We start from the raw sequence: 16960 nt of genomic DNA on the forward strand, positions 1-16960 counted from the left end.
AAAAAAGATTCCTGACTGGCAAAACGAGTAGTGGATGCATATTTATTTTTATTTTATTTTAGATTTTATTTATTCGTACAAGAACTGGGATACAGACCAGAAATATGGGGGGTGAGAGGATTCACCAGAGACAGAGTGGGGAGCAGAACAGGCAGATTGGCTGAAATACACTGCTGTGGGGAGCAGTGGGTGAGATGGGAGAGGTCTGTGCCATGTGGGTCTGCTCCCTGGCCAGGGATTAAACTCATGCTGCAGTGGCTGTGGACAGCTTCATAGTGCTGTGCTTTAGCCCATTGTGCCACCAGGTTGGGCCCTGGGTGCATATTTTAAAATAAGATTTTTCTTTCCTCTAAAAGAACAAAGGAAAACATAATAGGATCAGTGCTAACCTTTGGCAGGGGTTCCATATCAGTTAAGGCCTTGGAATGCAGATCCTGCCACTGGGTAATTTCATATCTAAGTGGATTGACATTCAGTCAGCAAGAGCTACACATGATAGAATGTAAAAATACTTATTGAATACTTAAAAATTGTAACAACTTTCTTTCCCTTTCTCTATTTTGTTAAATAGGATGGCTTAAATTCATTGGTTCTTGATTTGGATTTTCCTGCTTTGAGGAAAAACAAGAATATAGATAATTTCTTAAATAGATGTAAGTATATTTAAACTTAATAATTGACTATATAATTACTTTAGCAAGAGATTTGTTTGATCCATTTACATATTTAACTGCTTTTCAGTTTGCTATTTGATTCATTTAAAAATGAACATTCTTATTTCCAAAGCAAAATTGTAGAATTGCAATATGTAAAGTAGGTAAAGTTCAAGATTACATATAAATTAATAATACTATTTGGTGATTTCAGGACAGTTGATTGTAGTTGCAAGAGAATTCTTAAGTTAGCTTTACAGGACCCAGAGGGCTTAATGAGCTTACATCTGTAAACATTTAGACATTTCAGTATGGTTAATGAGAGAGAACATGATAATTGTTATTATCATAACAGTTGTCACTCTTAATATTTGCCAGTGCTGATATTGTTATAATGAAGGTATAAATGACATTGAATACATGAAATTGTCTTATTCTAAGAATAAGGCAGGCTCAGAATATACTGTGTATCAACAAAGTAAGTACTTTAATTTGGAATTATGAGACTGGGCTATTTCCCAGTTAACAGTTTTGCTGTAGTTAGCACACTTATAATTTGTGATTACTACCAAACGTATGCTATCAAAATTGATGACTGAAATTATCTTTGCAAGTACTTTTGTCATGACTTTTTGCCATGATTCAGAATTCTTGTCAGGTTGCTTTGGGTCATGACTGTTTCAGCTGTCAGCTAACTACCATGCAAGCGCAAGCGTCAAAATCAAAACACTTTAGCTGTTGCTTTTTGGTAGTACTTACTGTTTGTTTTTGTGTATATAAGCCCTAGAGTTTTGGGTTTTTGGTGTTAAACGTGTACCTTAGATTATTATAGCAGTCTTTAAAAACTGACATTTTCATGAAATAAAACTTTCTACAAATGTGGTTTTTTAAAAAATATTCTTTACAAATTTGATTGCTGTTACATGTTTAGTGATTTTTTTAATTACAGATGAGAAAATTGTGAAAAAAATCAGAGGTCTACAGATGAAGGCAGAAGACTATGATGTTGTAAAAGTTATTGGAAGAGGTGCTTTTGGTGAAGTTCAGTTGGTGAGAAGTATTTGCTTTATTCTTTTAATGTTATTTTGATAACATGGTTTTGTAAAACAGTGTCAGTAGTCCATGACTAGACCCAGTTTCTATGGCCTGACTATACTAGAACTAGTCACAGACTTGGTAAAAGTGTCTTGTCTCTGAGCGCCTCAGTGTCTTCATCTACAAAAAGAGGTGGTTGTGCTCTGTAGAAGCACCAGGTCTTTTCCAGATCTGAAACACTTGAGATTTATGATACTTTACTTCACATGTGATCTGCCTCGCTGTTAATATTCCACAAGAATTACTGTTTTCATTTAGTCTTTTCAGATTAATAACATCTCTGCTTTATTAAAATTAATTTAGATGTATGAGAAACCCAACAAAGATATTTTAATAACTGAAAAATTTTCTTTGTGAGCTTATTGAATTTGTAGATTATGGTAGTACAATAGTTTTATATATTTTATTTAAAGAAAAATGTATAGACATATATATATATATATGATACTTGGAAAAAACTTGTCATACTTGAGAATGATAATGGAGAAATGTCAGTGAACAAGCATGTAGGTAGTCAGCTTTATAGCTGATTTAATATTTGCATTCTAAAGAGACTAATGAATGGTACATTGTGTATTTATCCCCAGGGACAGGTGTCAGGGTTCTCTTTTCCCTCTTGATAATCATTTTATTACTGACTTGTATGGAGGTCATGGTAGCATGTTAAATAATTTTGCAAATGAGTTAAAGCTCTGTTATGATGAGAATGATTTAAGACTGAACCCAAATTCAGAAATGAAGTGGAAAGGTCATTGACCAGATAGAAAAAGTCAAACTTAATCAGAATACTGAAAGGTACAAATGGATGTGAACTTCTCAGGGAATAGATAGCTTAACGATAATTACAAATTAAAGAACAAATTTCCTTGAATGTAAAGTAGGCAAGAGTCATGGGAATATGGCTGTCTACATCATAAAGCAAGTTTGAACTGCATTAGTACAGTTTCTAAGACAAGAGAGATAGGTTTCCTTTCCTTTTAAATGATTGGGACGTGCCTGACTTATTTTCTTTCTAGATGCCCTATTCTCATTTTTTAAAAAAGATTTATTTATTTATGCATACAGAACTGGGGTACAGGCCAGAGACACAGGGGTGGTGAGAGGATTCATCAGAGACAGAGTGGGAAGCAGAACAGGCCAACTGACAAATATGTTGCTGAGGGGAGCAGTGGGCGTGTCAGGAAGAGGTCTGCCGTGCCAGGTGGGTCATCTCCGGGCAGGAGGGGATCCAGCTCATGCTGATGTGGCTCTAGCTTCTTAGTGCTGTGCTTGAACCTGCTGCGCCACCAGGTTAATGGAATCCTTAGCATCAGATAAGAAGATTCCAAGTATGTCAAATAGATGAATGGATCTTCTATAAAAATAGTCTTTATTATAATTTTTATAGTACTAAAATCAGAAGTTCCAAATGGGAAATTTGTTTATTTTAGAATGATTTTCAAAAGTTCTTGCTTACAAATGTCCCAGTAGGTCTAGGTTCATTTAGGATTTTCCTAAATCCACCTTTGTTTCATCTACTTATTTTTTTTTTAAATCAGCTGTGGAAAAGGCAAGTGAACAAATACAAGAAAATAAATATTCTGCTTTTAACTTTAAAGCCTTATTTGTGGGTTTTTAAAAAATCTTTTCCCCGTATATAGTCAATTAGGTGGTTCTTAGCATTTATCCACCTTTAAAATTAGAAATGAGGACTATAACCGTCTTTCTCTAATAGAAACACTGGAATAAGAGCAACCTTTGTGTCCTCAGGTACTGTCACTGTCATAGACCAGTGACAGGGGAAACCCCTGATGCAGTAGCTAACATTTTCAGTGAGTATGTCTTAAACGTGCTAAGTATTTATATTTATTATCTCATTTTACTTTTGCACCAATTCTGAGTTTCTTACATAGATGAAGTCACTGAATCTAAAAGGATTAAGCAGATTGACCAAATAAATGGAACTTTTGCCTACAATTGTTGACATCTAAATCTGGTTGTAAGCAGCATTGTGGACAGTGTGATAATGAATAGCTGCTGTGTCTGTTTATCCATCATATTGAGTAGGGAAATAAAACCAGAGAACAAAGAGGAATAAACAGATATGTTGAGGGGATTGTATTAGAACATTCAGAAGGAGAGATCATTGGAAGGAAGACTGATGTGAACCAGCTTTCCTGACGATCTGCTTAACTTTGTGGTATTAGTGCTATAAATAGTGCTATGAGGTGATAATTTGGCACGAAGTCACCACTGCCTCTTAATGTTCTGTAGATTATGTCAAACTAACAAAAAGTTTTACAAATCTCGTTTAGTTACAGATATGGTTTTGTTGAATTTGTTATATCGACCAGTTCATCATTGTGCACCTTGCACTAGACATTCCTACCAAGAAAGGTTTGTGCTCCTGAGAAGTTCAGGAAGTAGATACGTAACTTGATACCAGACAGCTGTAAGTGCTGTTGAAGCACAAAGTGGGAACCCCTTTTGCTTCAAGAATCCCAAGTCAGTAAACATTTTCTCATGCTCAGAAAATCCTCTGGGCCTATATTGTGTAACTTGTTACTTGTTTGACTGAATGGTCCTTTCCCTATTAGGTTTTTGTTTGCTAGTTTATTTAATTCATATGTAAAAATTAAGCATATAATTAAATGTTTAACTATTATATTTTTAGTTTCTAGTAATAGCTATACTTTATAGCAGAATTTTAAAAACTCTTGCCATGGCATGAATGAAACGTAAATTGAGTGGCTGACTCTTTCTTTTCATGCAGTGCTTTCTCTAATAAAATCAGGAAGCAGGCAAGGTCTTACTTGTTCTCAGCATAAGTGAAGGTGTGAAGACGGGCATAAATATAGAAGAAGGAATACCTTACCAACCTCTTTAGCAACTTAAAAAAAAAAAACAAAAACCATTTAAAGAGCATTTGCTTTGAGATTATCCACTAATTCTACATACATCAGTTATAAAATCTGGTCTGTCTGCTATGGGAGAAATTTCAAGTTTTAAGATTAGGCTCTTTAAACTCTCTCCTCCTCTCTGTCTCACCCATATTTTCATATTGCTTTCCCATGCATTACTTTTGTCTTTCTATGAATGTTGTGAAACTATGTGCATAGGAGAAATTGTTATGCAAGTTTAGTAATTTAACTCAAAAGATGGATATAATCTGTAATCCTCATCATAATTTGTTTTTTTTGTGTAAAGGAATCTTTACATGTAAAGATGTGATATATAAATAACACATTTCAGAATATATTTAAGTGAAAAGTGATGTAAGCTGTTGCTATAACATTTGTAATTGTAATATTGATTAGGCAGTTTTTATTTTGGGTTCTGTTGTTTGATTTACTTGTTATATCAAGTACTGAGAGGTCTTGTAGTTAAAATATCCAACTGAAATTGTGGTTTTCTTTTCTGTCAGTGAATTTTTAAGGTCATTTGTTAGAAGCATACATATTTGGAATGTTTCCTTGCTGTGCCTTCCTGATGAATTATTCATCTGACTTTCTTTTATTCTTTGCTATTGAAGAAGACTACTTTGCTATTAATATTGCTTTGTTGACTGCTTTGCTTGTTTGCATATTATGTCTGCTTCCATCCTTGTGTTTCCAGCTTGTTTGGTTTTACTTAAAATTTATGAGGATAAGGTTTGCTTTGTAATAGACTCTGACCATTCTGCCTATGAATTGGAGTGTTTAGACCAGTTATATTTACACACCTCTTAGGCTGTTTAAAATCGTCTTGCAGCCCTTGAGTGTCATTTATTCATTTTTTTCTCTTTATTCATTAGATTGATTTGTATTCAGGTTCACAGACTCCCCTTCTATCTCTGTCCTCTGGTAAGCCTGCCAATGAATTTCCATTTTACTTATTTTCAATTATAAAATTTCCAGTTGGCTCTTTTTTATATATATTTCCATTTATTTGTTGGTATTTCCTTCTATTCTCTCTAGACTTTTTCTTTTAACGTGTTTTCCTTTAGTTCTTCGAGCATATTTATGAGAGATACTTTAAAGTATTTATCAGCTGAGCTCTTAGGGTCATTTTCTGTTGATTCCTTTTTTATTGATAGCACATTTTCCTTTCTGCCTCTCTAGTAACTTTTAAATTACTAACAGTCCTTCCTGGATATGTGATAGAGATGCTGACTTTTGTTATTTTTTTTTGGTGAGTGTTGATTTTCATTCTAATAAACTGACCAAGTACTTTGTAATTACCCTTAATTTGTGCAGGCTTAGATTTATGCTTTGTACATGTGGATATATGGAAAGACCAAGTTGTTTCCTAGGTCCATCTTATAGGCAGGACTGAACCTACAAACCATTTGCTTTTTCCCGGGAAATTAGCAATATTCCTCCACTCTTGTTTTACTGGGAAGTTGATGTCCCTCCAGTGCTGTTTGATCTCAAGTGTGTCTGTTCTAGCTACCCAGAGCAGTTGCTTTCTAGTAAACTGGGTACTTTGAGTAGCACAGCCCTTAGCCGGGACTCACACACTACATCAAGGGACCTCTGTATGTACAGCTCCTTACTTCCTGTTCCTGCTCGACACAGTCCAGATGCTGCACCTGTCTTGAACTCTGGTGGCTGCCTCTTCAACTCAGCAGGAGCATAGTGCTTTGCATAGTTAGTCATGTGATGTATGGTGGTTGGGTATTGTCTTCCAGCAGAGGATCTGAGCAGTTATGGGTTGACTTGGTGAATTTCTCTTCTCTTGGGGATTGTGGCCTTATGTTATTTTACAAGACGTGAAGACAGTTGCTTCATATATTTTGCTAATTTAATGGTTGTTTGCAGTGGGATAGCTAACTGGTACCAATTACTCCATCTTTGGCAGAAGTGGCTATACTGAGTAACATGTGTCTGTATGTCTTACTTAATGCTCTTGTGTGTCTTTTCCATAATGATTTGTTCAAGTCAGCAAATAAAAATTTTTACCTGAGTTTTGAAAGGGCAGAAAGCTCTATTAAGAGCTAAAGCATTAAATGATTTTCTACAACTTTATTGCATTTTAAACGTTATCTGAACGGCACAGAAAGAGGATTCTTACATATGCTCTCTAGAGAGGATATGAGCAACTCTTTGACTTTTCTTGTAGTCATCAGTATAACACTGGTTTATTCTAAATGTGGGGAGCCTTTGATGAACTAAAAAAGAGAACTAAAAATATTACATGTTGACTTTCTGAAAACAGAACTAATGGTAAATAAAAAACCTTTTGCAGACATTAACTCATTCATCAAATAGTTTGTGTATTTTTAATTTTCCATGCTGACATACTGCTTGGCACAGAGGGTGAAGTGGAGAATATAATAGGCATGGATAATCCGATATCTGCTAGGAAGAAAACAAAGGGAGTTGAAGGTAGACAACAATGAATTCCATTTTGGAGAGTGTGTCTTTCCTTTGAAGAATTTTTATTTCATTTGAGTCAAAAAGGAGATAGCTTTCTTGGGAGAGACGGGAAATTAGTAGTAAGATTTTAAAAGGTGACTCAGGTTAGACATTAAGCTCCAACTCTATAAACTGTCTCGTGTTCCCCCAGGCCTCAATGGGGTGACCATATAATCCTTTTTTTTTTAACGATTTATTTATTTATGCATACAGAGCTGGGGTACAGGCCAGAAGTGCAGGGGTGGTGAGAGGCTTCACCAGAGACAGAGTGGGGAGCAGAACAGGCAGATCAACGAAGTTCACTGCTGAGGGGAGCAGCAGGCAGTCAGGAGAGGTCTGCCGCGCCCTGTGGTCACCTCTGGGATCTAACTTGCACTGAAGTGGCAACAGCCAGATCACAGTGCTGCGTCCTAACATGTTGTGCCACCAGGAAGGACCGACCATATAATTTCTTATAAAAAAACTGGCAGACTTCTGAGTTGACAAGTACTGACTGGGTGAGACCCCATGTCTGCAGAGATCAGGTCCTGTTTTAGGGGAGCATCCTAATTTGGGGTATAAATCCAGAGAAAGTAATGAATTTGGTATGCAGATTGCTTTTGACTCAACTCTACTCACTCTATAGCCCTTTGGAAATTAATTTGTCGAGGTCTCAAATCTCTCTTTTGTGACTTGAGAAAATATTTCATTAGGATTATAATGAAAATTAAAAGAGACAGTACATTTAGCAAAACAGTCTGACTTACGTAGTAAGCACTCATTCAGTAAATTCATACTTTTAGCAAATATTTATTGAAAGATCATTATGTGTCAGGAATTATATTGGGCACTGTGGATTAAGCAAGCAGTGAACAAAACTTCTTGCCTTTCTGGGCTTACATTCCAGTGTGGAGCAAGAATACAATAAATAAGTACAAAATAGGATGCAGAATGGTAAAATAAGTACACTGAAGCAAGACATAGAGAAATTCGGAATAGCGAATGATCAGGCAGCAGAGAGCAACGATGAGTTGAAAGTTTGCTTCACCTGAGTAGGCCCCATTGAGATGGAACAATTGAAGAAATTGAGGAGTTGAGGTGATTCCAAGTGGGGGAGACAGCATGGGCAGCACAGGCGGAGATGAGAACATGCAGAGAACAGATGTAGGAATTGTTAGGCAGGGCAGTGGCCAAAGCCATTCTGTGCTGTGGGGCCAGTCAGCTGGCAAGAGAGCAGGGCAGCTAGTTGAGGCTGCTGTGGGAAGTGCGGTCAAGGCCCCTAGCCCTGACCGCTAGCCCTGATTGCTAGGCCGGGGAGTTCTGTATAGTCAGTTAGAGGTGGCTGCTTTCTCAGAGTCTGAGGTACTGCTGACATGACTGGCTGGGTGTGATTGTCTGAGTGAGAAATAAAGAGCAGCCAAAGACTTTTAGCCAGAGCAGCTGGAAGGATTAATATGCCGCTTCTTTCAGTGGCATATCTGTCTGGGGAAGGTGGTAGGAGAATTGCCTTCAGGAGTGACAACTTAAATTCAGTTTTGGGTATCTGTAGACATCCAAATATAAATAATCAGTTACAATGAATTATTAAATCCCAGTGATGTTAACTACTATCATGAATTAAATATTTATTGACTTTGTGGTAAAGAGTTTGTTACGTTCTAGTCTAGGATTTAAATGGTGGCCAAAAAAACCTACTATCCTTTTATGGAATTTATCATATAATGAGGGAAGGAATTAATCAAATAATCATATTTTGGTAGTTTTTCCCTATAAAAGTCTCGTAAGTAGTATACCCAAAACGTGTCAACTTACCAAAGTTTACAAATATCTCTTTAAATTTACTAGGTGCTTATATTCAGATAGTGAGGAATACATACATGTCTTACAAATTTCTCATTTAGCAATGTCTTATTCTTAAACCTGGCTAGGTTAATCAACATGAGGCGGTAAGGTTTCATGTATTCAGCTTTATTATTTAGGTGAAATGAGATACCTCACATTTAAAGGTACATATTTCACAAAATGCTTAGAATGTAGTTCTTTATTTCATGTATTAATGTTATACTTTTGCTTTTTGTTAATTAGCTGAGGATCATTTTGTTTTATATCTAAGGTCTTTAATACTAGCATTATCGTATGATCAACTCATCTTTCTTATAAAATTAAAGTATTAATTTTTGTATTTTAAAAAATCAACAGGTTCGTCATAAGGCATCACAGAAGGTTTATGCTATGAAACTTCTTAGTAAGTTTGAAATGATAAAAAGATCAGATTCTGCTTTTTTCTGGGAAGAAAGAGATATTATGGCTTTTGCCAACAGTCCATGGGTGGTTCAGGTAAGCATACTAATTTTTATAGTTTTATTTCCTTTTTTAAAGCAAGCATTTACTATTCACAAGAATTGATTTTGTACACTAAAGTCCTATGTCTAGTTTGCACAGTTATATTACAGTTGTTTTTAATAAGATCTCATTCATTGCACTTATTTAGTGTTCTCAAGGAATATGCCACCTAGAGACGCTATACCTAGGTTGGTGGATTGAAGCCAGTAGTGGTTACTGTGGCAGGGAATCTCTTTTATGAAAGCGATTTTTTTATTTTATAAGTGATTGGGTCAGCTTCTCATGTGTAATTACTCTGTGGCAGCTAGTGACTTATGTACTAAGAAAAGATCTTCCTGTGGTAAAACTTCTGGACATTCCTCTGTAATTCTTTATTTATTCCCTATAAAGTAAGACAGTATTGTAATTCCTAATTCAGGCTCTCTCTCTTTCTCTCTCTCTCTCTTTTTTGGCTGTGAAGAAAGTTACGAATCTGTTGCCTTCTTTTCAGTTGTATTTCTTCCTACCTTTGCTTCTCTAAAGATTTTTGTATACTGGTATTTAATATTGCAAACATTTTTGAACACGTTTCTTGAGTAAGATTAGTTGCATGTCTGAGTGCTGAAATGATTTAGGGCTTGTATGGATGACAGTTTTGAGATAAAAAGTAAATTGTCACATTTTCCATTGTCTAATTTAAAGATTTATTACTACTGATTTTCTAAATGATACTGAGACTCAGCATTTCTCCTCTCCACTTAATTTTTTTATTGTAGCCAGTGAATAGAAATTTTGATAAGTGCAATTGAGTCTAAAATTTTTGTAGCAAATTATATATCATAATAATTTATTTGACTAATGGATGATGGTAATAAGTTGCTTCACTTTCATTTTAAGTTGTTCTCATAATAACAGATTCATTGCCATTTCTTTAGTTGGTGCTTTTCATATTTAATTCTGCTTTTCATATTTAATTCTAATAATTGAGATACAGAGTCAATGGATCTTTAGAAGCAAACCAATAGTGAACCACTGTACAATTGAAGAATAGATTATATATCCTGGCTTTCATATGTTTATCTCTGTGGCATGTTCCATGCACTATTACATTTAAATAATATACACTTGTATATTATTATATGTAGTGGATAGTTATTACTGCATTGTATATTACTGCATTGTATATTGTAGTGGATAGTTATTACTGCATCGTATATCAAATTAAATGATTTGTATATTATAAATTGGAAAATTTGTTAAAATGACTGATTTATTATTCAATGATGATTAACATATTTGTAGAAGTGTGCAGTCATCACTTTACCTAATTTTAGAGTATTTTTATCACTTCAGAAAACATCCCTAAACTAATTGACACATTAGTTTCCAACCCTCTCTGACATTTTATTTACCAGTTTTCCAAATAAGGGGTTTCTTTCCCCTAGTAGGGACACTATCAGTTTGAATTCATGGACTAAAGACCTATTTGATGTGTTTCAGTCCTGTGAATATCTTATTGATGCTCACATTCTGATGTTCCCAGCCAGTAGGTTCTAAAGTTGAGTTCCTAGTCCTTTTGACATATCCCTAGTAGTTTTTGATAGCTTGTTTGCTAGCTCATGTGATAGGGTTGTCCAGACCTACTTGATGTATTTTTAGCCCTTGATATGAAATTAACCGTGCTTGTAGGTTAATTTTTTTTGGTATGTGTGAGTATTTCTTTAGAAATAGAGCACTGGCATTGGAGTTGCTAAGTCGGATGGTATTCACGTTTAACATTTGGGTTGATAATTCTAAAGTTGCCTTGCCCCCCCCCCAAAAAAAAACTTTTACAAGTTTACAGTATTCTAATTGTGCGATAGATGTTTTCTTTCACTTCAGTTTTACAATACCAGACATTGTAACTATTGAAAATTTTTATTTTAAATGTCCTTGAGAAATAAGATGTGCTAGGTTGCATTTCCTTGATTACTAATACGACTCAGCACAGTTCATATGCTTATTAGTAATTCCAGCTCCATTAATTGTCTCAGTTTTTTGGTGTGAGTTTTTTTTTTTTTTAAAAATTGACTTGTTAGAATGCTAGCAGATTCTGGTTAATCCTCCGTTAATTCTGTGTTGGAAATACATCCTCTGGACTATTTTGTTCACTCTTTTTTTTTTTTTAAAGATTTATTTATTTATTCATATAGAACTGGGGTACAGGCCAGAGATGCGGAGGGTGAGAGGATTCACCAGAGACAGAGTGGGGTGCAGAACAGGCAGATCGACGAAGTACACTGCTGAGGCAAGCAGCGGGCGGGTCAGGAGAGGTCTGCCACGCCATGTGGTCTCCTCCGGGGCAGGCGGGAATCGAACTCATGCGGAAGTGGCTTAAGCTTCTCAGTGCAGTGCTTTAACCCGCTGCGCCACCAGGGAGGGCCTGTTCACTCATTTTTAATACTTAGATGTACTCAGATCTAGGTTCTATTCTGGTACATTTGTTACCATGAATGAACTAATTGATTCATTATTATTAGCTAAAGTTCATAGGCTAGTCTCGTTTTCTTAGTTGTAATCTAATATCCTTGTTTTGCCCTACATTAATTATGGTGTCTCAAGCTCTTCATCTGCTGTGACAGTTTCTCGAACTCCCTATTTTTGATGGCCTGCTTGGAGCATTGCTTGTCAGTTGTATTGTAAAATGTATATGTTTTTCTGTTGGTGTTTGTTGTTTTTCTCATTTAAGGTTTTTGAGAGAAGGACAGGTAAAATACCATATTCATCCATATATTCATTGCAAAGTTTAAATGGATATTGAGATGAGTATTTCTTTTGCTTTTTTACATTGTGGTACAAAAACTGCTGGGATTGCAGAACTGTGGTTTGAGCTTAGAGAAAACATATTCACTGCAGATTTGTATAGAAATGAAATCTTGTTTTAAGTTATATAGTTTGGGAATTGCAGACAGCAGATTATTAGTTGTTGCCCAAATGAATGCACCACAGTTTCAGCTTTGCATTAAGTGCTATTTTGCCTGTAATTTTAGATTGTATTGATCATGAAATATTATCAAGTCTACTGCTACTGCCAACTTCCAGTGTTTGATAATAGTTTTGTTTTGTTTCTGTTTTTCTAACTGAGGTAACATTAGTTCACAACACTGCATGAGTTTTCAGGTGTACAACTTTTCACCTCAACAACGGTATTGTATATGTCTCTCCACTCCAAAGGATGATTCATTCTTTTGGGTCAGCCCAATGTTCCATTTCAACTCAGGTCAAATAATTTCAGTAACATATTATCACTGCTTAGCTTTTTAGCTGCTTTTAACTGTCGTGTGGTGGAGTCAGGCTATGTAATTCCTATTTCTGACAAAAAAAAAAAAAAAAAGGAACTGATGTCGGGAGTTCATAAGAGCAAATGCTGCCTGTCATCAGTGTTACTTGTTTATTAGCGCATGAGATCCTGATATATTTTCCTCAGTGTATCTGATTTGTGTTATAAAGACTAACCATGGACTTTAAACATTTTCACAAGGCTTTGTAAATGCTCCAAATACAATTTTTAAAAATCATTATATCAGCCCTACCTCCTTCCCTCTCGTTAGGCCACAGGTGGGGGTGTGAGAGGACTCCCCAGAAACAGACAGGGAGCAGAACAGGTGGATCCACTAAAATCCACAGTGGGGAGACAGAAGAGGTCTGCTGTGTCTTATGGGTCATTCCCTGGCTTGGGTTTGAACTCTGTGCTGCAGTGGCTGTGGAATTTGTAGTGCTACATCTTAACCCCTTGTGCCACCAGGAGGGCTTCCAAATACAATTCTACCACCATCTCTTGTAATATACCTTACCAAAGACTACTGCTGAATTAGTGTTTTCTACTTTGAAAACATTTTTGCCTTGAGTTCACCTTGCAGGCTGTTTATAGAGGATAATTCTTAATTCATTTAAAACTTGTCACTGCTTCTCCAGTGAACAGTGCTGAATGGTGTTGGTGACATCTGTTGTCTCACGGAGAGCTAAGGACAACCACTCAAAATTGTTTGCCTTTCTTCAGTCGACTATTGATATTGCTCGCAGTGCTCGCCACTCTGAGCAGCTATTGTTACTGAAGGACTGACAGCCATAAACAAATTGAATTTCTCTAGACACATTTCTTTGCAACAAAGACAGTTGAATTAATTCACCACTGGTAAAATGACTTTCCTTGCTTACCTAAAAAGCTGTCTGAAAGTTTCTTTGATTTCTGTCCACACACATTTGGCAAACTTTAACATTTTATTATAGTTAATTTTAAACTACTAGACATCACAAGAACTTTTGCATACTTCCTATTCTCCTACCATTCTTTTCTCCCCCCGACCCTTTGCTTTGGTGAGATAGTTGCTGAGGACCAAACTCAGGCCTTCGTGACTGGTGCTGGCTTGAATAGCATGGACACTTCACCCCTGCGCCGCCAGGGAGGCCCTGGCAGTGCTCTGCTCTAGTTCTTCATCTGTCTGGCTTTCGTGGTCAGCCCTTATTTTCCCATGTATGCGTCTCTCTTTGAATATTGTGTTGTTGAGATGATCAGGAGGGATGGCTTATAAACACACGTGAAGTCATAAATTTCTCTTTGAGTTCAGTTTTACTTTTATCATTCTTTAAAAAATGGTTTTATCTGTGATCTATACACAGAAGTACATAGGACATTAAAATGACTTGTCACTACCCAGTTTGAAATACGAACATTGTCACCACCCCAGAAACCTCTTGGCTCCCTTTCCCAGTCACTGCCTCTGTGTACCCCCCCAAAGGGGTACACAGTAATAATTTCTGACTTTACTAGTAATAATTTCTTTGTTTACCACTTAAACAAGCACTCCAACTACAATTTTCGTGTTTATTGACATTTATATACCAGAAACAGTTGAATATCTCCTTTGTAGCTTTTCAGTTCTGCATGTTTATTGTGTCTTCCAGGTTGCTACCATTTATTAGTTTCACTGCTGTATTTTCTCCCTTAGTCTATATCAAATGTCTATACCACTTTTGTTCACATAGTTAGCAAAATTGTTTGAGTGACATAATGTTCATTCATTTTTCTTACTGAGCAGTATCCCATTGTGTGGGCATATGGCAGCTTGTCTGTTCACTTAAGGGCATTCGGTTGTTTCCAGCTTTTGTCTCATGAGGAAAACACATGATTTGGTTATTTGCAGATCAATTTGTACAATTCATTGATTTTGGGGAAGCTTACAGAGTAGTGTACCCACCATTATTACTGACTTTAGGACACTTACACTGTCCTCAAAGGTCACTTTTACCCTTTTACAGTCATTTGCCATTCTCCTCAAATTCAGGCAACCTCGTTCTAATGTGCTTTCTGTCTCTAAAAATGCCTTATCTGACCATTTCAGATAAATAGAATCGTGTCTTATGTTGTCGGGTCTCTTTCCGTTTACTGTTTTTTACATTCATGCATATTGTAGCATTTATTGTATTTAAACTTCTTTTTCTTTTTAGTGCTATCCAGTGTTCCATTTTATGGTGTGTTATAATAAAGAATGTAGTTGATCTGTCTTTGTTCCATTTCTACGAGAATGTTGAAAGGTCTCAAATTGTCTGACAGAATGTCTGTTATGCTAATGAGGCAGCTCCTCCTGTTCCCTAGGTCACCTGGGATGGATGCCAGTCCTGGGAAGGAACAGCATCCACTACAGGAGTGCAGCCAGTAGAAGAGGGCTGGAGACAAGAGTTTAGTCAGTGATTTAAATAATTGTGCCTATGTGATGCGACCTAATAAAACCCCTGGACAGTGACACTCAGTGGAGCTTCCAGTGTTGGCGAACACAGCGATGTGTGTCGGGTGGCTGGTAGGCCTCGGTCCACAAGAAGGCACGGAAGCTCGGGACTGCCTCCCGGACTGCCCGGCATGCCGCCTTCATGATAACACTGGAACCGTAAAGCGTCGTGCCTCCCTGTGCTCCCTGTGTTGCACACCCAAAGGGGTTATGGTAACTTCAGAAATGCAGGTACCTAGGAGCGTCCTGAGTGGGGTTGCCCGCTGAGAAGAGGGCAGTCTTGTGGAAGGTGGTCTTGTGGGTTCTTTTACTAATTCTGCGAAGTCAGACTGCAGAATTGTGCTACAATTAGCCCAGTTAGGGTGAAAACCAGATATGTGGATACATACCCCATTTTGTTTGTCCATTTACCATTTACAGAGTTGTGTATCCACCAGCTCTGGGACAAATTCTTCCACTTTGGATCTAAAATAAATGACTCCTGCTGCTGTGATCTGGTGCATGGACATATTGCATGTCCCTTGGGTAGATACCTAGAGTACAGTGCCTGGCTCTGGGCATTTTATATTTAACTTTTTTTTTTTCTTTTAAAGATTTATTTATTTATGCATACAGAACTAGGGTACAGGCCAGAGGCTCGGGGCGGTGAGAGGCTTCACCAGAGACAGAGTGGGGAGCAGAACAGGCAGATCGACAAAGTACACTGCTGAGGGGAGCAGCGGGTGGGTCAGGAGAGGTCTGCCACACCATGTGGTCACCTCCGGGGCAGGCGGGAATCGAACTCATGCGGAAGTGGCTTTAGCTTCTCAGTGCAGTGCTTTAACCCGCTGCGCCACCAGGGAGGGCCTATATTTAACTTTTTAACTACTTAAGAAACCCACCTGATTCCCAAAGTGGCAGTTCAGTCACACGTTCTGATGACGTGTACAGTTCTGGTTTCTCCACATTCTTGTCAGTACTTCATATTTTCTTTAGCCATTCTGGAGTGGTAGCTTGCTGTGGCTTGCACTCTCTGATGACCACTGATAATGAGCCTCTCTGCATGTGCCTGTGGCCACTCCTGTGTCACTGAAGTGGCCATTCAGATTTTTAACCTTTTAAAGAACTGGTTATTTCTTTTCTTTCTTACTGCATTCTAGGAATCCCTTATGTGGTCTTTGATAGAAGGCCTTTACCTTATGTATCATTTGTAAAGTCTTTCCACTCTGATTTATCATTTCATTTTAGAAAGTGTCTTTTAAAAGCCATAAGTATTTATTTTGATCAAATCTTATGGCCTAGTTTTTCAGTGTGTTAATTGTGTCTTGGCTGTTAAAAGAAACTTTTGCCTAATCCAAGGTTAAGATTTCTCCATGTTTTTTTCCTAAGATTTTTATAGTTTGACTCTTAAATTTAGTCCCACGATAATTTTTAAGTATGCTATGAAATAAGGTTTTAATGTGTTTATTTTTTTGCCTGTGAAAATCCAGTTGTTCAAGCGCCTATTTGTTGAAAAGATTGTTGTTTCCTCACTAAATTTATCTGGTATTTTTGTTAAAAAAAATTCTGTTCACCCCAAAATAAATAGGCTTATTTTTGAACTGTCCATTCTTTTCCATTTATGGGTATCTGTCCATATACCTATAGCAACTTGATGACAATAGTTTTGGAATGAATTTTGAAGTGGGGACATTTTGGAAGTGGAGAGATAGAAATTCTCTTCTATTTCAAAATTGCTTTGGCTAGTCTGGATCCTTTCTATTTCCACATACATTTTAGGGTCAGTTTGTTG

The 16960-nt window shown here is 36.8% G+C and overlaps 1 protein-coding gene across 1 annotated transcript in view; it reads left to right on the forward strand.

Moving 5' to 3' along the window:
* Window positions 1-1603: 1603 nt before the first annotated feature.
* ROCK2 (Rho-associated, coiled-coil containing protein kinase 2) overlaps window positions 1604-16960 on the forward strand; it is a 64759-nt gene continuing 49402 nt past the window's right edge. The window contains exons 1-2 of the mRNA XM_012727432.1: window positions 1604-1703; window positions 9302-9439. Of these exons, the coding sequence (XP_012582886.1) occupies window positions 1638-1703; window positions 9302-9439 (204 nt within the window). The 5' untranslated portion in view covers window positions 1604-1637. The remainder of the gene's footprint in view (window positions 1704-9301; window positions 9440-16960) is intronic.

Source organism: Condylura cristata, unplaced genomic scaffold (assembly GCF_000260355.1).
Source record: "Condylura cristata isolate star-nosed mole 26May11 unplaced genomic scaffold, ConCri1.0 scaffold00020, whole genome shotgun sequence".
NCBI lineage: Eukaryota > Metazoa > Chordata > Mammalia > Eulipotyphla > Talpidae > Condylura > Condylura cristata.